Genomic DNA, 19,960 nt, shown 5'->3' on the forward strand with positions numbered 1-19,960 from the left:
GAGGTTTGACAACAACAGCAGCTAAACAGTTAGACAGAGTCTGGCTGTGCAGAATTAATGGGCTCAAAAGAAAATGAGGATCTCAGAGAATTAAATGATTGCTAAGCATTTTGGAGGAATAATGTCCAGTGCCAATCCAAAGAGGTGAGATTCTTGGACGCAAATGCATTTTAGCTCTGATGAATTATGTCAAAATTTGCAGCTCTGAATATCTAATTTCCCTGTTCACAGAATGGGTCTCATCGCTTTAACAAAGATTAGACAGAAGCTGCCTCTGAGTCAACTGTCTAACAAGGCAATATTTCTGAGCTTTCTTCATTGTGAGTGCACACACACCAGAATTCATCAGCACTAACATTCATGTGTGTAGGGAGTGACCTCCACTGTGAATTGCTCTGGGTTGGGAGCTTGTTATTTTACTAGGAAAAAAAAGTCATGACATTTTCTCCATTACCTTTCTTTAAGCTACTGTGATGTAAACTGACATTCAGCTTAGGAGAGCACTATGGGATATAAGATCTGTGTTTCCCATGTGGATTCTAGGAATGGCAAAGAATCTTCTGGTTTATATATTCTGGTATCATTCATCAGTGAGAATTTTAATAACCTCTCACCATTTCTAGACTTCGTAGCCTTACAGAAGAATTTCTGTTATATCTGGTGTCTACTGTTAGGCTGTAATGTCTCCTGTTAATCTATGAGTAGGTGTATATAGTTCTATAGATAACATCTATCTTACATCATTGTAAGAACAGGAAACTGGGAACAAGAAAAGGGAAGGTCTTCTTGAGATGATTAAAAAAACTATTTTGAGAATATTGGCAGCTCTCGTATATTCCAGGGTATTGGTGAAATAGAAAACTTTCCAACAGCATTGCTAAATTGGGGGTAAAGGTTTAAAATTTTTCACAGAAGAGATGAATACCAAAGTCACAAAAAATAGCAAAAATACAGCATTTATGTCACTTGGCCTCAAGGTGAAATTTATAATATGCAAAGCAATAGAAGTGACTGATGCCATTGTTTATTTTCATGTTTCAAAGGCCAGCATCTAGGACAGCTAATTGTTGCCTATTGTTGGAAGAGAGAGGTAACTAGTCACAGAAAATGACTGTTGTCACCTCTCTTAGATATTGACTTAAGATTTGAGTAAATGAATCTTGATAATTTCTTTCTCCAATGACCAAAGAGAGTGCACAGTTAGATTCAATAATTGCTCCACTTTTACATGCCTTTGTTAGAAAAGATAAAATATATCTAAGAGTTGCCAAAAGCTAAGAGGGTACATCATTCCTATTGGTACGTAATGGATATGAAGAAAGAGACAAATCACAAAATCAGATGTAAGGCAATTTATGTGATGAAGAACAGAGAATGAGGCGAGCGCTGCTTACATGGAGTAATACTTAAAAGTACACAGCCATAAGGTCAAACCGTATCTGCTGCTTTCCTTGTAACGTCCATCTGAATGATTACAAGTATTGAGATTCCTCCTGCCAGACAAATTCAGCAGTGAGGCTGCACATTCAGTCTTATATTTGCTGTAAGGTTCACTCCCAGCAAAGAAAGGCAATGATGGTGAGGAGGAAGAGGAGCAAGAAGATGAAGAAGAGAAAGCTGGGATTGCTGCTGCTAACCTTTCATAAGGATCGTCCTGGCCTCTGCCCACTCTGTTCTTCCATCAGTCGTCAGCAAGCCGATTGGAGGCAGCATTTCCTCTTCATTCTCTGCCATTTTGGCTATCTTTCGTAACTGATTGAAAAGATCTCCCTCACTGAGACGACGGAAGTTAATGACAACATCCAAAACAAAAAACTGCAAAAAAGAAGTCAGAAGAACAGTCACAGGTGAGTTGGACCATTACTTGTCTGGCATTTTGCCTTCACTGCGTGTCCTTGATGTGCTGAAGTCTGCCTAGAGAGCCAAGCCTGAGGACCACAGAGAACAAAAACATTACTTCTCAGCACTGCTGGGCTTTGACAACAATGGTTGTAGGGGACTTGCATGATTGTGTTGGACTCAAAACATTTGCTATATGAATAAACTAAAAAGCACCTGAGGAGATAAAACCACAAAGCACGTAAATAATTTGCATAATATTATTTGTTTAAAATGAACCTAGAGAACTTCCTATTGAGGTGAAGAGCAGGACTTCCTGGGAAAGGGGCTTGCTAAGATCTAGCCCTTTATTCAAAGGGGGGCTGCAGGCAAAGTATGCTCCAGCACTACACATTGGCTGAGTTATATGGTACTCTGCCCAGGCCATGTACTCTGCAGCCAGAGGGGATTTACTGGTTGGGACAGACTCACTCTAATGCTTTAATATTTCTGCCTGCTCCTCTGCTAACTTCTGCAGGCATAGTTTAGTCCCCCCTGCAAGAGCAGGTGGTATGTATGTCATGCATTGTGTGCCAAGACTTGACTGTCAAAAGAAGAGCATTTCCAGCAAATGCATTCTAATAAGATTTTCTTCCTCTGTGGTTTCTTCTCTGTTTAATAAACATTTTTGTTTCATTGAAAAAGCAAATGAATTCTGCCACATTCCTCTTTTCTGCATCATTGTGCTTGGAACATAATGTGGGACAAAAATGCTGCAGAAGCATCTTTTGGAAACATTGACAGTGAGTCTTTGGTAAGAAGAGAGCTCATACATAGCACGCTAATTGTGTTTCTGAACAGTAATTAGATTAAACTCTTCTTGAGTGAATTTAAAGAAAGTAAGAAAAATAGAAAGGTATTATAAGAGAACACCCATTTACCTGATTGTTACAAGCAATAATGATGTGCTCTGGTTCTGGCATTACACAGCTTTTCTGGGCCACAAGGGTGTCTTTGGTATGTCCTGGAAGACGATAGGAAGAAAAGAGTCCATAGTATTGCTTCATACAGAGAGGCTGACCAGACAGCTGTCCACGAGCAAAATCAACAGGTAAAGCATGGCTGGAGAGAGAGAAGGAGGAAAACAAAGCCAGAGAAAAAGAGGGGAGAGGGGGGAGAGAGAGAGAGACAGAAAGGAAAAGAAATCTAATCTGTCCTTTGTTCTGTTACAATTAGATCAAGTATAACACAAATTGAATAATAAAATGAGATTACAGTATAAGGGAAATAGATGAATTCCTATACTAAAGTTAAATATATCATTCCTGGCAGCCTCATGCATATTCATTAGGCAGTTGCATTATCATCTAGTTCAAATGGAAAAAAAAAAAAGCACATCAGTAGCAGCTTTGCAATGGAAGCCTCCCAAGAAGGGACCCCAGAAACTTGCCCAGACAGAAGCCAGCAGCAACAGAACAGCTGGAAAAAATGTAGCACCTTAAAAAGTAAAAGTACTGATGAAATTCAGTGCAAGTGGCAGCAGCCCTGCACTGAGCATGTGAGAGAAGGTGTACCTTCAGCCCCCAGGTCTGCATCTGGTGAACAGAAATGACTGGGGCAATGCAGAAGTCACATCTGTTTTCCAGAGAGCGTCACTTATGTGCTAATCATTACTCACATCTGTGGGGAAATAAATGCTGAAAAGGCCATTCTCTCTTTAATGGAAAGTATGTGGAAACCACACTTCCTAAAAGGCTTCTTTAGTGGCAAGAAAAAAAAAGTGTTATCACAATTATGGCTATGGATTGTAAAATATTCCACTGACACTGCATCAAGAAATAATGGTGCTGCCACTCAGGAGAGGTTGCAGAAACCACAGGGGGAAGAAGATGTTGTGATGCAGAGGTTTTCCCTCAGCAAGAAGACAAAGCTTCAGGCCTGCCAGAGCAAAGCATTCAAGGCCAAGCTGGATGTGGCTCTGAGCAGCCTGCTCTGGTGGTTGATGATCCTGCACGTAGCAGGAGGTTGAAACCAGATGGTCATTGTGGTCCTTTTCAACCTAGGCCATTCTATAATTCTATGATTCTATGAAAGCAGCTCATGAGGAGGGTTATGGTCAAGCAGATAGTGCAGTGTAACATCTCATGCTATTTTATCTTGTTTGACAGCCTTTTTTAGAACTTTTGCAGTTCTAAACCAGGGATATGCATTTCAGTTCCTGGCTGTTGAAGTCTCTATATCACTTAACTTCCTTGAACAGCTGCTTAACATTTTTTCTTTCTCATCAGAAAAACAGGTTTGTTAGTGTTTCACTTCTCCCACATTCTGTATAATGCAGAAATCTCCTATTTAACACACTATTTAGCACGAGTACTGAAGAGATTTAAAAAGCATCTATGATGCTCACAAATAATGAATTAGTGTGGTAGATTTAGATTAGACAATCTGTAATTGCAGCAGCTAAGAAAGGGATTATTGACATTGACTGATGAGGCTGAAAAACCTTATACTGATTTAGATGTCTAAGATCTTACGACTGTCTTATGGGAGCAAGTTAGGCTTGCTTTGAAATACTTTATCCTGGCAATTACATGGAACATCTGCACTGTTAAAACTAAACACCTGGGTTTGGGACTGTGTGCTTCTACATGTAGGATGACCCAAGAGAAGACAGCAGTAGACTCACTGGTGTAAGTCCTTAACAGCAAGGAGGAGCTAAAAATGATACAAGTATGGTGTCCTCATAATCTTACAGAGGGGCTGAAGAGCAACCGCTACTAACAACATGAGGGATACTCTACTGAGAACTTAAATGATTATCGATCTAAGGGAAGCAAATCTGATAGCAGGAGTCTTTGGCTCTTGTGCAGTATGACCTGAATAATAAGAATGTAGATCATTCTTTGGTTGAGCAAAGTGGCTTCTTATCACAGACGCTGTTATATAAAGATGCAGTGAAGTACATTAATATGCAATAGTACCTCATCACACATCTGCAGTGGTCTGTGTGGTTTCATTGCATACCTTGGACAAAACCACATCTTAGATAAGTACTTCTTCCATACTTTCTGAGCAGTTGTCAGACTTCTGAAGTGAAAAATCAAGCAACCCTTTCACCTTCTTTTTCTTTTTTCTGGTTCATGCAAGACAAGAACTATGTTGTTTTAGGTACGGATTTTGTTTTCCTCATCTAAATAAGCATTGGTTATAGAATACCATGTTGGCCTGTTGTATTTCCAGTCAGGAAAATGATCCCTTCTCCACTTACAAGGCAGTGTCTGTTGTCCTTGGCTCTCTACTACTTCTGCTCTTCAGTAGGCAGTGAACTTGGAACATGCTAAGTGAGGTTGAAAAACGTAACATGTTGTCACAAGCTGCTCTGAGCTACCTCATGACTTAAAATATAATGGATTTTCATCCTGTGTTTATACACAGAAAGAATCAATAGAGTATGGAATTTCTAAATTTTTGTCACATACTGAAGCAAACAGTCTGTGGTGAGGCTTCTTTTTTCTGGTGAAATGTGTTATTTATTTTGAGGGTGATGAGAGGGGCTGATGTTCTGAACGGGAGGTTCATACATAGCAGGTATGGCATTCTAGCAGGTGGTCAGTACTGGGGAGGGTGTGCAGGCTGTATTACTGCTCTCCTGCAGCTCCTTGGGAGCACACCCCTCCTGGTGTGTACTCACTAGTTCTATTAGACAGGTTGTCTGTGCCCTTTAGGCTGTGCTGCGCAAGCGATGACTGCCAAGCGTCAAAAAGCATCCTTCCCCAAGCAGTAATAAAGCAGAAAGACATAAAGAATCCCTGAAGCAGCCGTGCCAGAGCCCCAGCCCTTCCAAATGTTGGTGAGGTGTGATGCAGCCTGGCTTTGGGCATGTTAGAGCACCCTTGAATCAGAAGCCCTGTAGATAGTCTAACAGCAGCTCCCCTTCCAAGCTACTTACCTGTCTAGTAAAGCTTTATAGTCTTGCACACCCGAAATAAGATTGGCAGCAAACCTGCAAGTAACAGATAGAATTGCCATCAGTCTTTTGTCGTTCAGTGACACTGGACTGTTTCTGAGGAACAGAGGAGAGCCTGAATGATTGATGACACAGCATAAGGAAGAAAGTCCTCTGGCTTGGCAATAGAAGGCCGTTGCCTATGTCCAAAACCTAAATGAATTAATGTCAAGAGAAATATGAAATCCTAGAGATGGTCCCTTCAAATGGTTAAATTACCAGAGTAGGAAGCCTGGAAGCATTTATTTAGAGAATGGGAACAGAGGCTGAATATCTAATAGAATCCTTAATGTGGGTTTCGATATCTATACTCATAAGCTGTCCAATTTATTAGAGTACTTCCTTTCCTAAGGAGATATTCTTTCTGCGGTGCTGTAGACAGGTGTATTATTTCCTGACACTGCTGTTTGTGCTGTGTGAATGGGCAGCTCTGAGAAAAATATTTCCTCATTAAAGCACGTGCATTAGAAAATGCAAAACAGAAGTTTTTAGAAAGCTGCATGCACAATAAATTTGGTCAGCAATGAATGGAAGCATTTATAGTTGTGTTTAAAGTAAAGAGATACACTGGCTGTCTTTGCAAAATGTGAAAATAACAAATCGTCTTCAGGGTGCTGGCTGTTTTATAATAGCATAAATTCACAAGCAGTTAATTCTTTGAGTAATGAGCAGCTTGAGAGTGCTAAAAGCAAAGAGGAACACTGTGCTATATGAAAATGGATTTGATCTGGTTTAGTGTGTAAAAGGAGAAAATGTTTCGGTAAAAGCTGAAAAATGGAACTGTGTTCTATGGGTGCCTGGAGAGGTATATTTTGTGCTTGGCTACTTGTCTACCTTTTCCCTTTGGAAATGACTGTAATTTCCCGTAACAGTTCAAAGGAGAAACGACAACTCAGGAAGGATGGGCTGGAGAGAAGCCATGCTGCTGGGGAGGAATGACTTCTGAACTCTTGTTCTTAGATCTCCTGTCTTTCTGGCACCCTTTTGGGCCCCCTTGGCAGAGACAACTTAACGTCAGAGTTTCAATTTGCAAGGTGGATAGGTATTGTAGTGATGGCACGTTACAGATTGCTTTCCTTTATATGTGTCAGAAATTATTATTTCTTGTTCCTATCAGGAAAAGGTTTACTTGAATTATACAATGAAACACCTTGCAAGTATTTCTTTAAAAAGATGATAAATGCTATGCCTTTTTTTCCTCCTTCTTCTTCTTTCCTTTTTTTTTTTTTTTTTAATTTTTATTTTTTCCAGACAATAAACATAACAGTAATGACACATTTATTTCTGGATCTCAGTATGAGTAAATCGAATTCTCTTGGGAAATCATTTAGTGGTTACAGCCCTTATTTTTTTAAATGAAAGTTGATTGTCCTTTTGCAAAAGCTGTATATTTTAAATACTCATTCATTTAGCAAAAATTGCAAAGTCTTAGTGCATTACCTTAGCTGGTCATTTACATCTTTGAAATTCTGACGAGCAAAGATAATTGCTGGGCTGGAGTTGACTGGAAGAGCCAACCGGTTGTTGAGGTACATGTCATCCAGCCAGTAGTTAAACACCTGAGGGAGGGAAAGAGACACACAGCCTTAGAAGGAAAGAGACATGCAGCCGTAAAGCTAGCAGTGAGCTGTAGAGAGGCAGTCAGGGTGGGGGTGCTTGGTGCCCCCAGTGTCAGGCATGGGATCTGATTAATGGAGCCACTGAGCATTTTCAGCCTGGGCTCTGTGACCTCAGCTCAGCTGAAATCAGCCGCAATTCTATAATCCTATTTTTCAATCAATGGCAATTTACAGTGTGTTCCATTAAAGAGCAAATGAGCCCCTTATTGTGGTGGTTTAGGTATGTTGTTTGCTTCTCTCTACAGGAAAAATGTATTTGAGTATGACACTATAACTCCTGAATAGCGACTGGGATAAATTTAAGAGGCAGGCAGAATTTTACTTGATGGAAGCAAGTCATCCAGGTTTGTCAGTAATGTTTGTCAGTAATACCCAGATGCTCTGTTGTTAGCTATCAGAGAGCATCCTGATGCAGGACGGAGTTGAAAAAAGAATTTTGGTGAGCCTAATGGCTCGGCCCTGCAGATACTGGCATGTGAGCAGGGCCTCTGGAGGATTCCCTCTGTGTCCGTTGACACAAATGCAAATTACTAATGCTTGATCCAGACAGACATACATTTTAAACAATTTTTATTAAAAACAGATGTATGTTCACAGCCTGCCTTTATGTTTGAGAAGGGTTTAAAGAACCATTGTTTGGAAAATGGAGGATTTCCTAAAGAAAAAGATGAAATGGTCTGTCAGAGTATTTTGCATACAGTAACTATACATAACAATGAAATTATGCAAAAAATAATTACAGATGCATGCATCAGTTGGAAAAGTTTTCCTCTGAGATATTTCATAGCTGTTAGAACAGATGCTTCCCCCACAGTCTCTGGAGCCTTCAGGAGAGAACAGACTAGAGCTGTACTCCTGGCAAGTTACATTGCAAGTGAAAGTGCTTTTAGATTATCTTAAGAATCAGATATTTAATTTTAATAAGCAGTATTTAAGGTTGAGATGTTTCAGAAAATACTTATACATCTTCCTTCAGTAAGTTTTATGCTGTAGGTGGTTAAATTACCAGTTTTCTCTTGGTGTTAACAGGAATGCCATTTAACAAATTGTTAAGTTAGCTGTGAAAACTATGAAGTTCTGTGATCCAAATAAGAAAATGAAATTGGACTATATTTGGTGAAGCCCTCAGATTGTGGAAACAGCTAGAATAGATATTAAGCAGTGCTTTTAAACTAAAAGCACTGCCAGCACTGTAGCCTTTACTTCTGACAGAAACAGTTTGTCAGGTTTTCTAGGGGTAACACAGCAGATGAGCTTAGGGAAAACAACACTTCACTGATGCAGTAGCAAGTCTGCAAGACATCACGAAATCCGCGAAACCACTGAGTGTTTTTTCCTTGCTGGGATGGAAGGACTTCAATACAAAGGTTGTCTTCCTTTATATTCTTACATGGTAAATGCAAGCAGGACAAACCGTAATTTTGTGGAATGATGGAATCTATGGCTTGTTTCATTTGCCTGTCTTGCAAAGAAGAGACCTAGACTTAAAGGCTGAGGTCTTGGCCTTGCCTATGTGCTACATATAAGTATGTGTGTGTACATTTTACAAGGAAAATACTTCAGAGTAACTACATATAGTACGCTGTGACAATGAATGTCAAACAACAGTCTTACTTAAAAGGGTAATTCCTATCCTAAAGTATTGCATTCTGGAATGGTTTGACCGCAGTGGGCTATGGCTAGATGGACTCAGGTGTTTTTTATACAGCCCTACAGAGTTCATTTTTCATATGACTAAAAAACTGAATCTTGTTATTGGGCAGAAAAGCTAGCAACATCCAAAAAGGATGTAATGTAGTGCTTAGGTTAGATATTAGGAGGCAGTTTTTCACCCAGAGGGTGGTGAGGCACTGGAACAGGTTGCCCAAGGAGGCTGTGGATGCCCCATCCCTGGAGGCATTCAAGGCCAGGCTGGATGTGGCTCTGGGCAGCCTGGTCTGGTGGCTGGCGACCCTGCACATAGCAGGGGGTTGGAACTGGATGAGCATTGTGGTCCTTCTCAACCTAGGCCATCCTATGATTCTGTAGGACTTATGTCCTACAGGTATCACTGTCACATGAATTCTGAGACTCATTAATTCTCAATTAATTATCTCAACAAACTGTTGACCTGAAAATGTAACAAATGTAATGGTGTGGATTTTGTCATTGCTTGCAAACCTTAGCCTAATATGTCTGAAATATTCATTCCCTTTGGTAGAATCAGATGGGATCCCTGTTTTGCAGAGTCCTGTTAAAAGAAAGCAGTTATCACATACACAACATCATACAACATCACAAATGGTTTGTAAACTTCAAATACAGCAATTATTTCTCTAATCTGCGTTTGCTTACCCAGTTTGTTGTCTTTTCCCTTCTTTCCTCGAGGATTAGCTGCAAGGATTCCCCAAGGCCTCCTGCAACTCCAAACTGCTCCACAACACTCTTGGTCTTTCTAAATTGCTCTTCTGGCACCAAGTGTTTCATGCACCGTAGGTACATCTGTAAGGTCTGTTGTAGTGGTGGGACTGGAAGTTTAGGCACTGCCTGAGCATTACAAAAAAATCAAACTAGTAAGTAATTGTACTTGTTCCTAAACTGTCCTGTTTTGTTCTTGTCTGGATAGGCAAAGTGAATGTTAAATACACTGCTGTGGTGGGTTGGCCCCAGCCAGTTGCTTGCTCCCTTCAACTAAGTGGTAGAGGGAGATAACAAGAAGACCAGAAGTTAGAAAATTCTTGGATCAAAACAAGGACAGCTTATTAAGTGGAGAAAAGAAGGGAAAAAACAGATGCAGGCAATCACTCACTACCTCCCACAAGTTGACTGATGCCCATACAGTCTCCAAAGCAATAGCTATCGGCTCTCAAACTGCTGTGCATGACGCTGTGTGTAATAGAATGCAGTGCAAACTCCCTTTAGTCAGTTTGGGTCAGCTATCCCTGCTAAGTCCTTCCTTCCCAGTATCTTGCCTACCTGCAGCCTACTTGCTGAGGAGAAGTGGGAAAAAAAGGAAAGCTTTGATGCTGTGCAACTACTGCTCAGCAATAGTAAAAAATAATGGTGTGTTACCAGCAGTTACTTACAAAATTATGAATTATGGCACCATATGAACCCTTATGGAGAAAATTAACTCCATCTCAGCCAGATCTGGCACAACAGTGTTTTTGCAGTAGTGTGTGATTTAGACTGGCCTCTTATTTAGGATCTGCCAAGTCAGGCCAGTATGTACCAGAATGGCTGAATCTGTGGGCTGAAACCAATGTCTGCCCAATCCTGCAGACTCCTACAGCAGTCAGTATCACATATTTATGAAATGGACAAGAATCTAGTGAGGTCCAGCAGTGGGATATATATGTTCTTGCACCTCCCCACAAGCAGTGGATTAGAACAGGCTGGAGACTTAGGTTAGGGCCATTGCATTTTGTAGCTTATGACAGCTCTGTTGTTGATAAATATATTGCATCTCTCTTTGAATCCATTAATTCTATTGTAGCAGTTGAGATGCCTGATCACTGCAAATGTAATTGTGTAACTTCAGTGGAGTTTCACTAGGTCATGAAGCACCTGAATTTTACTACACAGTATACAGTTGTACAAATACTGAAGTGGTGCTACCTTTCTAGTAGTCCTTTGGCCAATGAACATTTCGTTGATAGGCCAGGAAACTAGGAATTTTTTTTTTTTTTTAATGTAGAATTAACTAAGTGAAGTGTAACTAGTCATTTAAAAGTCAGAGGAATTTGGGGGCAGTGGAAAATCAAGCTATGAAGTAATCCATGAAAGCCAGGAAATTGTAAGAGGGTCTGATGTTCTAAACATCATTCCTGAAGGAGATAGGCATGGCAGTTAACTTTTCAGCTGGGTGATACGTCATTTAGCTGTGCTTTTCTGTTCGTAACTAGCATAGACCTGTCATGCTACTCTTGTTAGGGAAGAAGTGACCAGAGTTGTGAATACTCTTGTATTAATTACTGTTTAATTCTGATTAAGGTAAAACTATATGCAGAATGCAATCAATTTTAGTGAGAATTTATAAACTACAATTATCCCTAAATATTGGCATTCTAACAGTTAAATGTCTTAGCTGTGCAGCTAAACTGTATGATTTTAGAAGATAAGCATTCTTAACTTGACATCTACCTTAAACTGTGTGACTAAAATACATCCTTAAGAAACTGAAATGTCTTGCAATTACTTAACAAAGCTACAAGAGAAGCAGAACAAAAAGAGAATATTGAGAGAAACAGAAAGAATGAGAAAGATGGACAGACAGGAGAAAAAGGAAAGGTCACCACTCTGTTTTGAAGAGCTGAGTTCCAGCACCAGGCCTGCTGGCACTGGAGGAGGGATGGTGGGGAGAGGAGCTGAGAACACTTGTCCAGAGGTTGTTGTCTCAAAGTGGCAAACACCAATGGCACAGGGCCCCTCTCAGGCATCCTTTTATGTCTGCCAAGTTTGCAGGTGTGCCATCCCAAGGTCTTAAGCAAGTTTGATTTTCAAGGGATTGCAAGACCACAGCATGATTTCATTTAGAAGGGACGTCTGGGCCTCACCTCATCCTACCTGCTGCTCAGAGCAAGGCAAGCTGCCAACTGCTGTGCCACTGTGTGCAGGGAGGGAGAAGGGTGGCACATATGCTCCAAAGAAGCACGAGGATGGCAGTGGATGTCCTCTGAGCTCAAGTCCCAGATCTGCCTTGTGACCTCCACAGATCTGCCTTGTGACCTCCACAGACAAGTCAGTGCTGAGCTATCTTTTCCCTATCTAGAAAGTAAAGATTATAGGTACTCATAAAAAGAGTCATGAGGTGACCTGTTTCTAACTTGGATGCAAATCCAAGCTTAGCCTGGGTTTCAGAAATAGAAAGATGGTAATTTTTCAGTTTCAAGTTATGTGTAGTCGGGGCATCTGTTCTGTCACTCATTCCTCAGTCAGAGGAAATAAATGTGTCACATTTCTTACCTGAATTCTTCTTACTTGAATTTGGCCCTTCCTTTCTGATAAGGCTATTGCACATTTCATGGCTCTGCTTAGGGAAAAGGCTTTAAACTTCAGGGGCTTAGATGACTAATGAGAGGCATGCGCATCTGACATCTTTTGAACCAGCTTGCAAATGATTTATGATAGTCTGATAGTTCTGTACTATTAAGAAATAATTATAAGCCTTTTCTGACTGCGTTGTAGCGCATCTGTTGTATAGGAACCTTTCACTTACTAGTTTTCCTCAAAGGATGTAGGGAGGAATAGTATTTGTGGACATGGGAAGCACCACTGTTAGTTCCTGATAGTAACCTGCTGCAGGATAACTAGTGTTCCCCCAAATAAAGGAAACAGCTCTAGAACAGAGTTTGCTTTACAGTTACTATAACGTACAGCATCAATCTTACTGTCAGCTGTTAAAAGTAACATATCTTTGTTTTTTTGCTTTTTATTTTCCCCCAAACAGTCACTTACTGGCTCATCTTTACTGCGTGAATCTTTCTCCTTCTTCTGCATGTCTTTTTCTAAAACAGGCATTCCTGCATTTCCTTTGAGATTTTTTTGTTGAAGACAGAAATTGCAGTCACTCAGGGGCTCTCGGAGCCTCACAACTCAGTTCTGGAAACAGAGAAGATTTAAAGTCCAGTCAGTACCCATTATTTATAATGAAAATGTACGTTGGAAGTATTCCCTGTGCAAGCACAGACAAGCCTCAGAATGCAAAACTGAAGAGAAGTACAACATTGAGAACTGGCTAATTTGAGCCCTATGGAGTTTTCTCTGTTTGTCTGCTCGTCCCCTTTCACTATACATTTATTTATCCAGAATAAGCTGATGCACATAAACGGTCCCCTGTGAGCATGGTTTACTTTGTCACTCTGATTTACTTTGCAGTGCTCTGTGTCATGTTTTGTACACTTTGTATTGCTTTTATATGTCAACTGGAAAAGATAGGAGACTTCTCTGTGACTGTACTTCTGCCAGCTCAGATAACTGCAAGGATGCAGTTAACTATGGATCTTATATGCCCCTCCCCCCTGCCATTTTAAATGAAAGCCCCATGACCTTTAAATGTATTAATCACTGTACAGTTATGCAGACCCACTGAGGTGCTGAGACCTCTGTGTTAAGGATGTGGAGGCTGCAGAAAGGACTGTGATGGGGGCTGGAAACTGAAGGGGTGTGGGTGCTTTGGGGCACAGCTTCTGGGCTGGGAGACCCCAGGAGCGTGCCTAGGCAGGCAGGTTGGCTGTAGGGTGACCAAGGATGGTGGCACATGCTGCCTTTCAGCTGCTCCACTCAGTCTTTTCAAATAGCAGCTACTTATCCAGGAGGATGGCTTCAATCTGCCCCAAGTCACAGAACTCACCTGTGACAGAGCAGATAATTCCACATCTGCCTTTGCAGCAGGTGTTCGTGGTTCTCAATGTTAAAGATGTCTGTTATTCCTTTTCTGTACAAGAATACTGAGAAACACACTTCTTTTGACACAGCAGTGCCCACAGCAAGTAGCTGTCCTTCAGTTACAGTGGTATGGTTTAAGCAGAATGAGTTCTGTGTGTGCCTGGACAGGTCTTGGCGTGTCACAGAGGTTCCTTTGTAATTGTTTTGCACTGTGAGTATGCAAAATAGAAAGCTTATGTTGACTAAGTAGGAAATAAAGTCGTATTTCCTCTCTGAAACCTTTAGGACTACAAATTCAGAGCACTTAAATCATTTCTACAGTAGCTTTTAAATACAATTTAGATTAAAAAAAAAAAAAAAAAAAAAAAAAGGAAATGTATGAAAGCAAAAAGAAGCATTTTGGTTAGGGGTGGGCAGAGAGAGTTGGGTGTTATTCCTGTCCAGAGGAGCTGGCTTAGCTGTTCCAGTTCTGTGGCCTCAGCACATGTTCTCCAACCTGTACACTGCCACTGAGGCTCTGTGCTGTTGCTGTCCTCTCTCTGTCCTGCGCTGGCTGCCAGTGGGGCTGTGCTCTGGGAAGTAGGTTGTATAAGGCTGAGAGGTGTCCCTGAGGCACTGCAACGAGCCACCTCATGTTGATCTGTCATCTGCTCAGGATTTTAACTCGGATAAGAGACCATTTCCCTCATCAGAAGGCCACATTAACCCGCTGCGCTGCTCCGCTCCCTCCTGTGTGCTACGCTGGTCTCATTGCATCACACTGCGCTCAACTCATAGCAACTCTGGTCCAAAGCACTCCAAATAATGGATGTGTCCTGTAGCTCATGAAATATGGGGGTTTGCTCCCACATGTGCTGGCCTCATCTCCCCAGCAGCATTCACACACAGAGCAGCCATTTTGTCTTCAGGGACCCTGTTTCACCCTAGAGGAAAAATCTTGTTGCTATTCTGCTATTTACTGGGACTTCTGTTCTTGCTCTCCTGATCTTGGTTTTTTTTTTTTTTTTTTTTTTTTTTTTTTTTTTTTTGTCATACTGCAGTAAATATCACCAATTCTAGGTCCTACCGTCTCTCTGTGAACAGTAATGCTAACAACCAGCCCACTTAAGTGGTGCTGGCTGAGTGAACTGTGTTTTCCTTTGTCATGTGGATGAACTGAGGCTTTGTCTCTGGTTTGACAGCTCCCAGCTTAGCATCACATCCAATCCTGTATTTGCCTAGCACTGAACAAGGAAACTGACTACAAGGGCAAATCCGGCAGAAATTCAAGATGACTTCAAAGTTGCTCACTCGGATGGTAGTGAGGTGCATTGTCAAAGTTATGAGGGAAAAAAAAAAGAAAGAAAATTAATCCTGGCTGGTTTTATTTACAGCTGGCTTAGCGGGAAGGCCAGGGTGAGCAGCTTAGCAGGACGGCTCTGCGTCCCGGCAGCCTGGGGAGCCGGTAGCCATCCCCTGCAGCTCAGAGCAACAGCTCAAATCCACAACAAAAGGCACTCTCTGATCTCTCCTGTTAGCAGATAGCTCTAAGCCTGGGTGATAATGCTCCCGTTCTCTGTGCATGCTAGACCTAGGAGGCATCCTCTAGTATATCATAGAAAGTCACTGGGGCGTTGCACTCAGCCTCCGTCTGCTGATCCTCACTCTCGGTGTTATCGGGAGCCTCTGCTTAAAGTTATCAGGAATCTACATGTAAGAGGAAGATTCGCCTTACCAGGAATACAAGCGTGCAGAGCGCGTTGCTGCGGCATAACACGACGGCAGAGGCAGGAGCCTCCCCGCCACCTCCACGAGCCCCCCACGGACCACAACAGCGGTGGGTCCCGTCGAGGACCGCTCCTTCTCCGCCATCGATGCACCCTAGACTTCTCACACCCCAGCCCCGGGCCGCCACAGCCGCCTTCTCTCCCGTCCCCCCGGCGCGGCGGGGTGGCCCCGTGGGTGCCTCCAGCGCAGCGGAATCCGGCGAGGTGAACCTCCCGGCGCTCCGCTCCGCGCCGAGCCCCGCCGCCGGTCACCCGGCTCCCCCCGCTCGACTCTCGCAGCCGCGCCGTCGGGGCGAAACAGCCCGCCCGTACCTGCGACTCGGTGCCCTCCGGCGGCTCCGGGCGGGCGCGGCGCCTCTGTCCAAGGTACCTCCGCCACGGCCGGGTCCCCTCTGGGCGAGGGCGTGCGTAGCGCGGTTCGGCCCCGCCGCCGCCTGGCTCCTCCCCGGCCCGCGCCCCCGGCACCGCCCGGCCCGGCCCGGCCCTCCCGCCCCTCCCGCCGCGCTCAACAGGCGCTGCCGCCCGCCCTGGGCTCGCCGCTTCCGCCGTGCCCCTCTCGGGAGCCGATCCCGACGCCGGCACCGACGGCAGCGTGCCGCGTGCCTGCCGTGTCCCGGCGGAGCCGCCGTCGGGACGGCCGAGAGGCTCCCGGAGCGTCTCGGGGAGCCCCTGAAGGCTGCGACTTCCGCAGCCGGGGCTGCCGCGATTAGCGTCTGGCACCCGTAAGGCTCCTGGAAGCTCCGGGCCGAGCGGAGCGGGAGGCGCTGCCCGCGGGCTGACGGCACCGCGGCCGGGCGGGAGCGGGCTTGGACCCGGGGCGACGGCTCACCGCCTCTATGCAGCTGACAGTGAAGCGGCTGAGGGAAGGGGTCTCCGCTCCCACCGCCGCTCCGTCGCCAGCCCCGCCGCGCTCTTCTCGCGGCTTTGCGCCCTGTAGGCAGCGGCCCGGCCGCCCCGACGGCAACGCGGCGAGGCTCAGCGGCAGCGTCGGGCGGCGGCTGTGCATCTCGCGGCCCCCGGGGACTGCTGAAAGCTGTTCGGGAATCGCCGTGGCCGTTTGTGGCCGTTCTTTTCTTTTCCCGAGACTGTAAGTCGTTTGTTTTGTTTCCTAACGAGGTAGGAATTTAAGCAAACGATTTATTTTTATTTCGAGAGAAATCTACGGAGCCAAACGCGACCTCAAGTGCCGTTGTGGTTGGATCGAAGGTTTTCGCTGTCTGCGAAGGAACGAACGAAAAACTTCACCCTCGTTTCTTTGTTTTGTCAGTCCCTCTCGGGGCGCGCACAGAGTGATCGGCGCGACGCTCAGCACAGAGAAAAGCTTTTTCCGGGGTTGGATATGTAACTGCTGGCAATGTAAGGCTGGAAATATCTGTAATTTGAAATTGTAAAAACTAAATTTGTGCGGGAATACGAGTGGAGACCACGGGGCCGTTTTTAGGTGATCGGCGATGTGCTTGCAGGGCAGAGTCGTTCACTCTAACCCGTTAATCTGAGTTTTGAGGAATGAATGAGCACGTTTAGTGCAGGGCTTCTCCCCGGGCGGTTCTGGCAACCGATGGGATCGGTGTTACCAGGAATTGGCAGCAGAGGGGTTACGCTGAGCACAGCCGAGCTCCCTCCCTCCAGCAGCCCTCAGCAACATAACAAAGACAATCGATCCCCTTCAGTTCCATTTATTCAGATTGTATTGTTCTCGTAGTTCGGACTTCAACATAACACAGCATATTGCACTTACCGGAGAGCGGCACAAGAAAAGTACAATGCTTCGGTTTATTCCCAAGGAATGGTAAGATACTGGGATGATCGTTGCTCTTCTTAAATATATGAAACCAACTGAAAATCTAAGTATATGTACACGAGATTTATTAAGTCCCTGAATACACCATTCAAAATTGTACACAGATTTTTTTTTGCTTTACTTCCCCCCCCCCCTAGATCCCCCCCTTTTCTTTATACAGAGATATACATTATGTCACACTCCGTTTCAGCTCGAGCAAACTTTGCACAATCACACTCCAGCTGGGAGGCTGGTTGCTTCTTCCTTTTTTGAAGGATGCCCACAATCACTTATAAGTTTTCTTTCCCCAGGATTTCTCCCACCCCTCACCAGAACGCTGAAGGAAATACTGATTAAAATAAGTCTAGAAGAAGAAAGCCATTACATCATGACAAAGGCTAAACTGTATATATTGCACGTCAGTACAGAAATGGAATGCAGTAACGCTTTCGTTCTCCCTGTCCTCTCTCCCACGCATTCCTCCTCATTCCCAGTCCGTGTGGGAGGACCTAACTGTACTCATAGTCTGATGAGTCTTCCTCAGACACCTCTGTCAGGTCCCTGCGGTATGAGTCCGTGCCATTCTCCTCCGTGTCACCCCCCGGCCGCAGGCTTTTGCCCACGCCTCTGCGCTCCTCCATTTTGATGGTGTCGTAGAGTCCCTTAGGTCCTTCTTCAAGGAGGATGTTCCTCTCCGAGTGAGAGGGTTTCATCTGGCAGACATTTTTGAGGAAGATGAGAACGGGGGCGTAGAGCACATTGGCAAGCCCCATGCCCAGGTTGAGCTGCACAAAGCCCATGGTGTGTACGATCTGACCAGCCACGACGGGCCCCAGAGCGTACGCCACGCAGTAGGAGATATCAGCAATGGCGTAGACGCTGCCGTAGACGGAGACGTGGCGCACGTCCACCAGGAAGGCCAGGGTGGGCAGCAGAGCCGTGTCCACCAGGGCGATGCCGAAGCAGATGCCGCAGAGGGGGATGATGACCTGCCAGAAATTCCTGCAGGCCGGCACCAGGCAGGAGCTGGCGCCGATGATGGCCATGCCCAGGGCCCCGTAAAACCACTGAAGGTGCGGATAGGCGGCGGCCAGCCGGACGGTGACGTAGACGCCCAGCACGTGGGGGAAGAAGGCGGGCAGCCAGGTGAGGCCCACCTCCCACTCGCTGGCCCCCATGGACTCCTTCATCCAGTTGGCGATGGTGGGCTCCAGGAAGGCCAGGGGGATGTTGCAGGTGGCCAGGGCCCCCGCGACCACGGCGATGTAAGGGTCTATCATGAGGCGGTGGATAGGGGTGCCCACGGGCATGTTGGCCCTCGCCCCCGCGGCACAGGGCGGCGCCAGGGCCAGCAGCAGCAGCCCGTCGAGGAGGCAGACGCAGGCCAGCACCAGGAAGGGCACCTGCTTGCCGGCGAACTCGTAGAGCACGCCGCCGAACGGGGGCGCGGCCAGGCTGCCGAAGGAGATGCAGGCCAGCGCCGTGCCCAGGGCGCGGCTCCGCGCCGGCTCTTCGGCGTAGCGGTCGGCGATGAGCGCGATGCCCGCCGTGTCGGCGAAAGCCGAGCCCAGCCCCTGCAGGCTGCGCGCCGCGAACAGCGTCGCGTAGTTCCCCGCGAAGGCGAAGGTGGTGGTGGAGAGGAACATGACGGCCAGCCCGGCCAGCAGCGGCGCCTCGTAGCCTACGCGGTCGATGAGGGTGCCGCTGAGCGGGTTGACCAGCAGCTGCAGCATGGCTTTGGAAGCGAACAGCACCCCGATCTGCACGTCCTCGTTGTCCCCCGTGGCCGGCGGGTACCGCGCCGGCAGGAGGCTCCGGTTGCCGCCGCCACCGCCGCTCTCGCCGTCCCCGCCGTCTCCCCCGCCGCCGCGCACGGCCGCGAAGTACTCGGGGATGATGGGCACGATGACCATGTAGAGCATGTTGTCCAACAGCAACGCCACGCACACCACCAGCAGCAGCAGCCGCCGCTGCCGCCGCGCGTCCCCCATGGCCGTGCCCAGCCTCCGCCACCGCTCGCCCACCGCTTCCGAGAGCCGCGCCACGGCGGCCCGCGCCCGCCCCGCGCCCCCCTCCTCCGCCATCGCCTCCGGCTCCGCCGCCGCCCCGCCGCCGCCCGCAGGGGGGACGGGGGGGCGGCCCCGCCGCCTCCGCCGCCCGAGCCGCCGCCGCTCACCTCCCGGCGGCCGCCGCCAGCCCGCGCCGCCGCTGCGAGGCGGCTCCGAGGGGCCGGCCCTCCATCACCACACTAATAAGCGCCGCGCACGGAAACCCCACCCGCCCCCGCCGCCGCCACGCCGGCCCCGCGCCCCCCCTCCGCTCCCCGCCCGCCCTCCGCGCCCCGCCCCGCAGAGCGGCTCCGGCGGCGCTGCCCGGCCACGGGAAGGGGGCTGCCGGAGCCGCGCGCCCGAGGGCTGCCGAAGGCGCAGCGAGGAGGCGGCTCCGGAGACGAAGCGGGGGTTCGGCGGCAACTTTCGCCGCCTCGACGGCGCGCGGCCCCGCTGTTCTGGCAGCCTTCCGCAGCCCTTGCTCGTCCCTTCCCTCGGGGCACGGGCGGCAGAGGGGCGGAGGGCCGGGCCCGACGGTCGGCCGCCGCAGCTTCGGG

General features: G+C 46.7%; 2 protein-coding genes across 2 annotated transcripts in view; both read right to left on the bottom strand.

Moving 5' to 3' along the window:
* Positions 1-15,963, bottom strand: part of CHAT (choline O-acetyltransferase) — a 33,971-nt gene extending 18,008 nt beyond the window's left edge. Inside the window, exons 1-7 of the mRNA XM_052677802.1 lie at positions 15,888-15,963; positions 12,880-13,023; positions 9,778-9,969; positions 7,265-7,383; positions 5,768-5,821; positions 2,760-2,940; positions 1,638-1,815 (exon numbers count right to left, since the gene is read on the bottom strand). Of these exons, the coding sequence (XP_052533762.1) occupies positions 1,638-1,815; positions 2,760-2,940; positions 5,768-5,821; positions 7,265-7,383; positions 9,778-9,969; positions 12,880-12,942 (787 nt within the window). The 5' untranslated portion in view covers positions 12,943-13,023; positions 15,888-15,963. The remainder of the gene's footprint in view (positions 1-1,637; positions 1,816-2,759; positions 2,941-5,767; positions 5,822-7,264; positions 7,384-9,777; positions 9,970-12,879; positions 13,024-15,887) is intronic.
* Positions 15,964-17,255: 1,292 nt separating this feature from the next.
* SLC18A3 (solute carrier family 18 member A3) lies at positions 17,256-19,439 on the bottom strand. The gene has a single exon (XM_052677803.1). The coding sequence runs from the start codon at positions 19,437-19,439 to the stop codon at positions 17,865-17,867; it is 1,575 nt and encodes a 524-aa protein (XP_052533763.1). The 3' UTR covers positions 17,256-17,864.
* Positions 19,440-19,960: the final 521 nt, after the last annotated feature.

The sequence above is a fragment of the Tympanuchus pallidicinctus genome, unplaced genomic scaffold (assembly GCF_026119805.1).
Source record: "Tympanuchus pallidicinctus isolate F22 unplaced genomic scaffold, pur_lepc_1.0 scaffold16, whole genome shotgun sequence".
NCBI lineage: Eukaryota > Metazoa > Chordata > Aves > Galliformes > Phasianidae > Tympanuchus > Tympanuchus pallidicinctus.

Bases quoted from the DNA above. Each gene is read 5' to 3' on its own strand.
- SLC18A3 (XM_052677803.1), bottom strand. From the start codon at position 19,439: ATGGCGGAGGAGGGGGGCGCGGGGCGGGCGCGGGCCGCCGTGGCGCGG.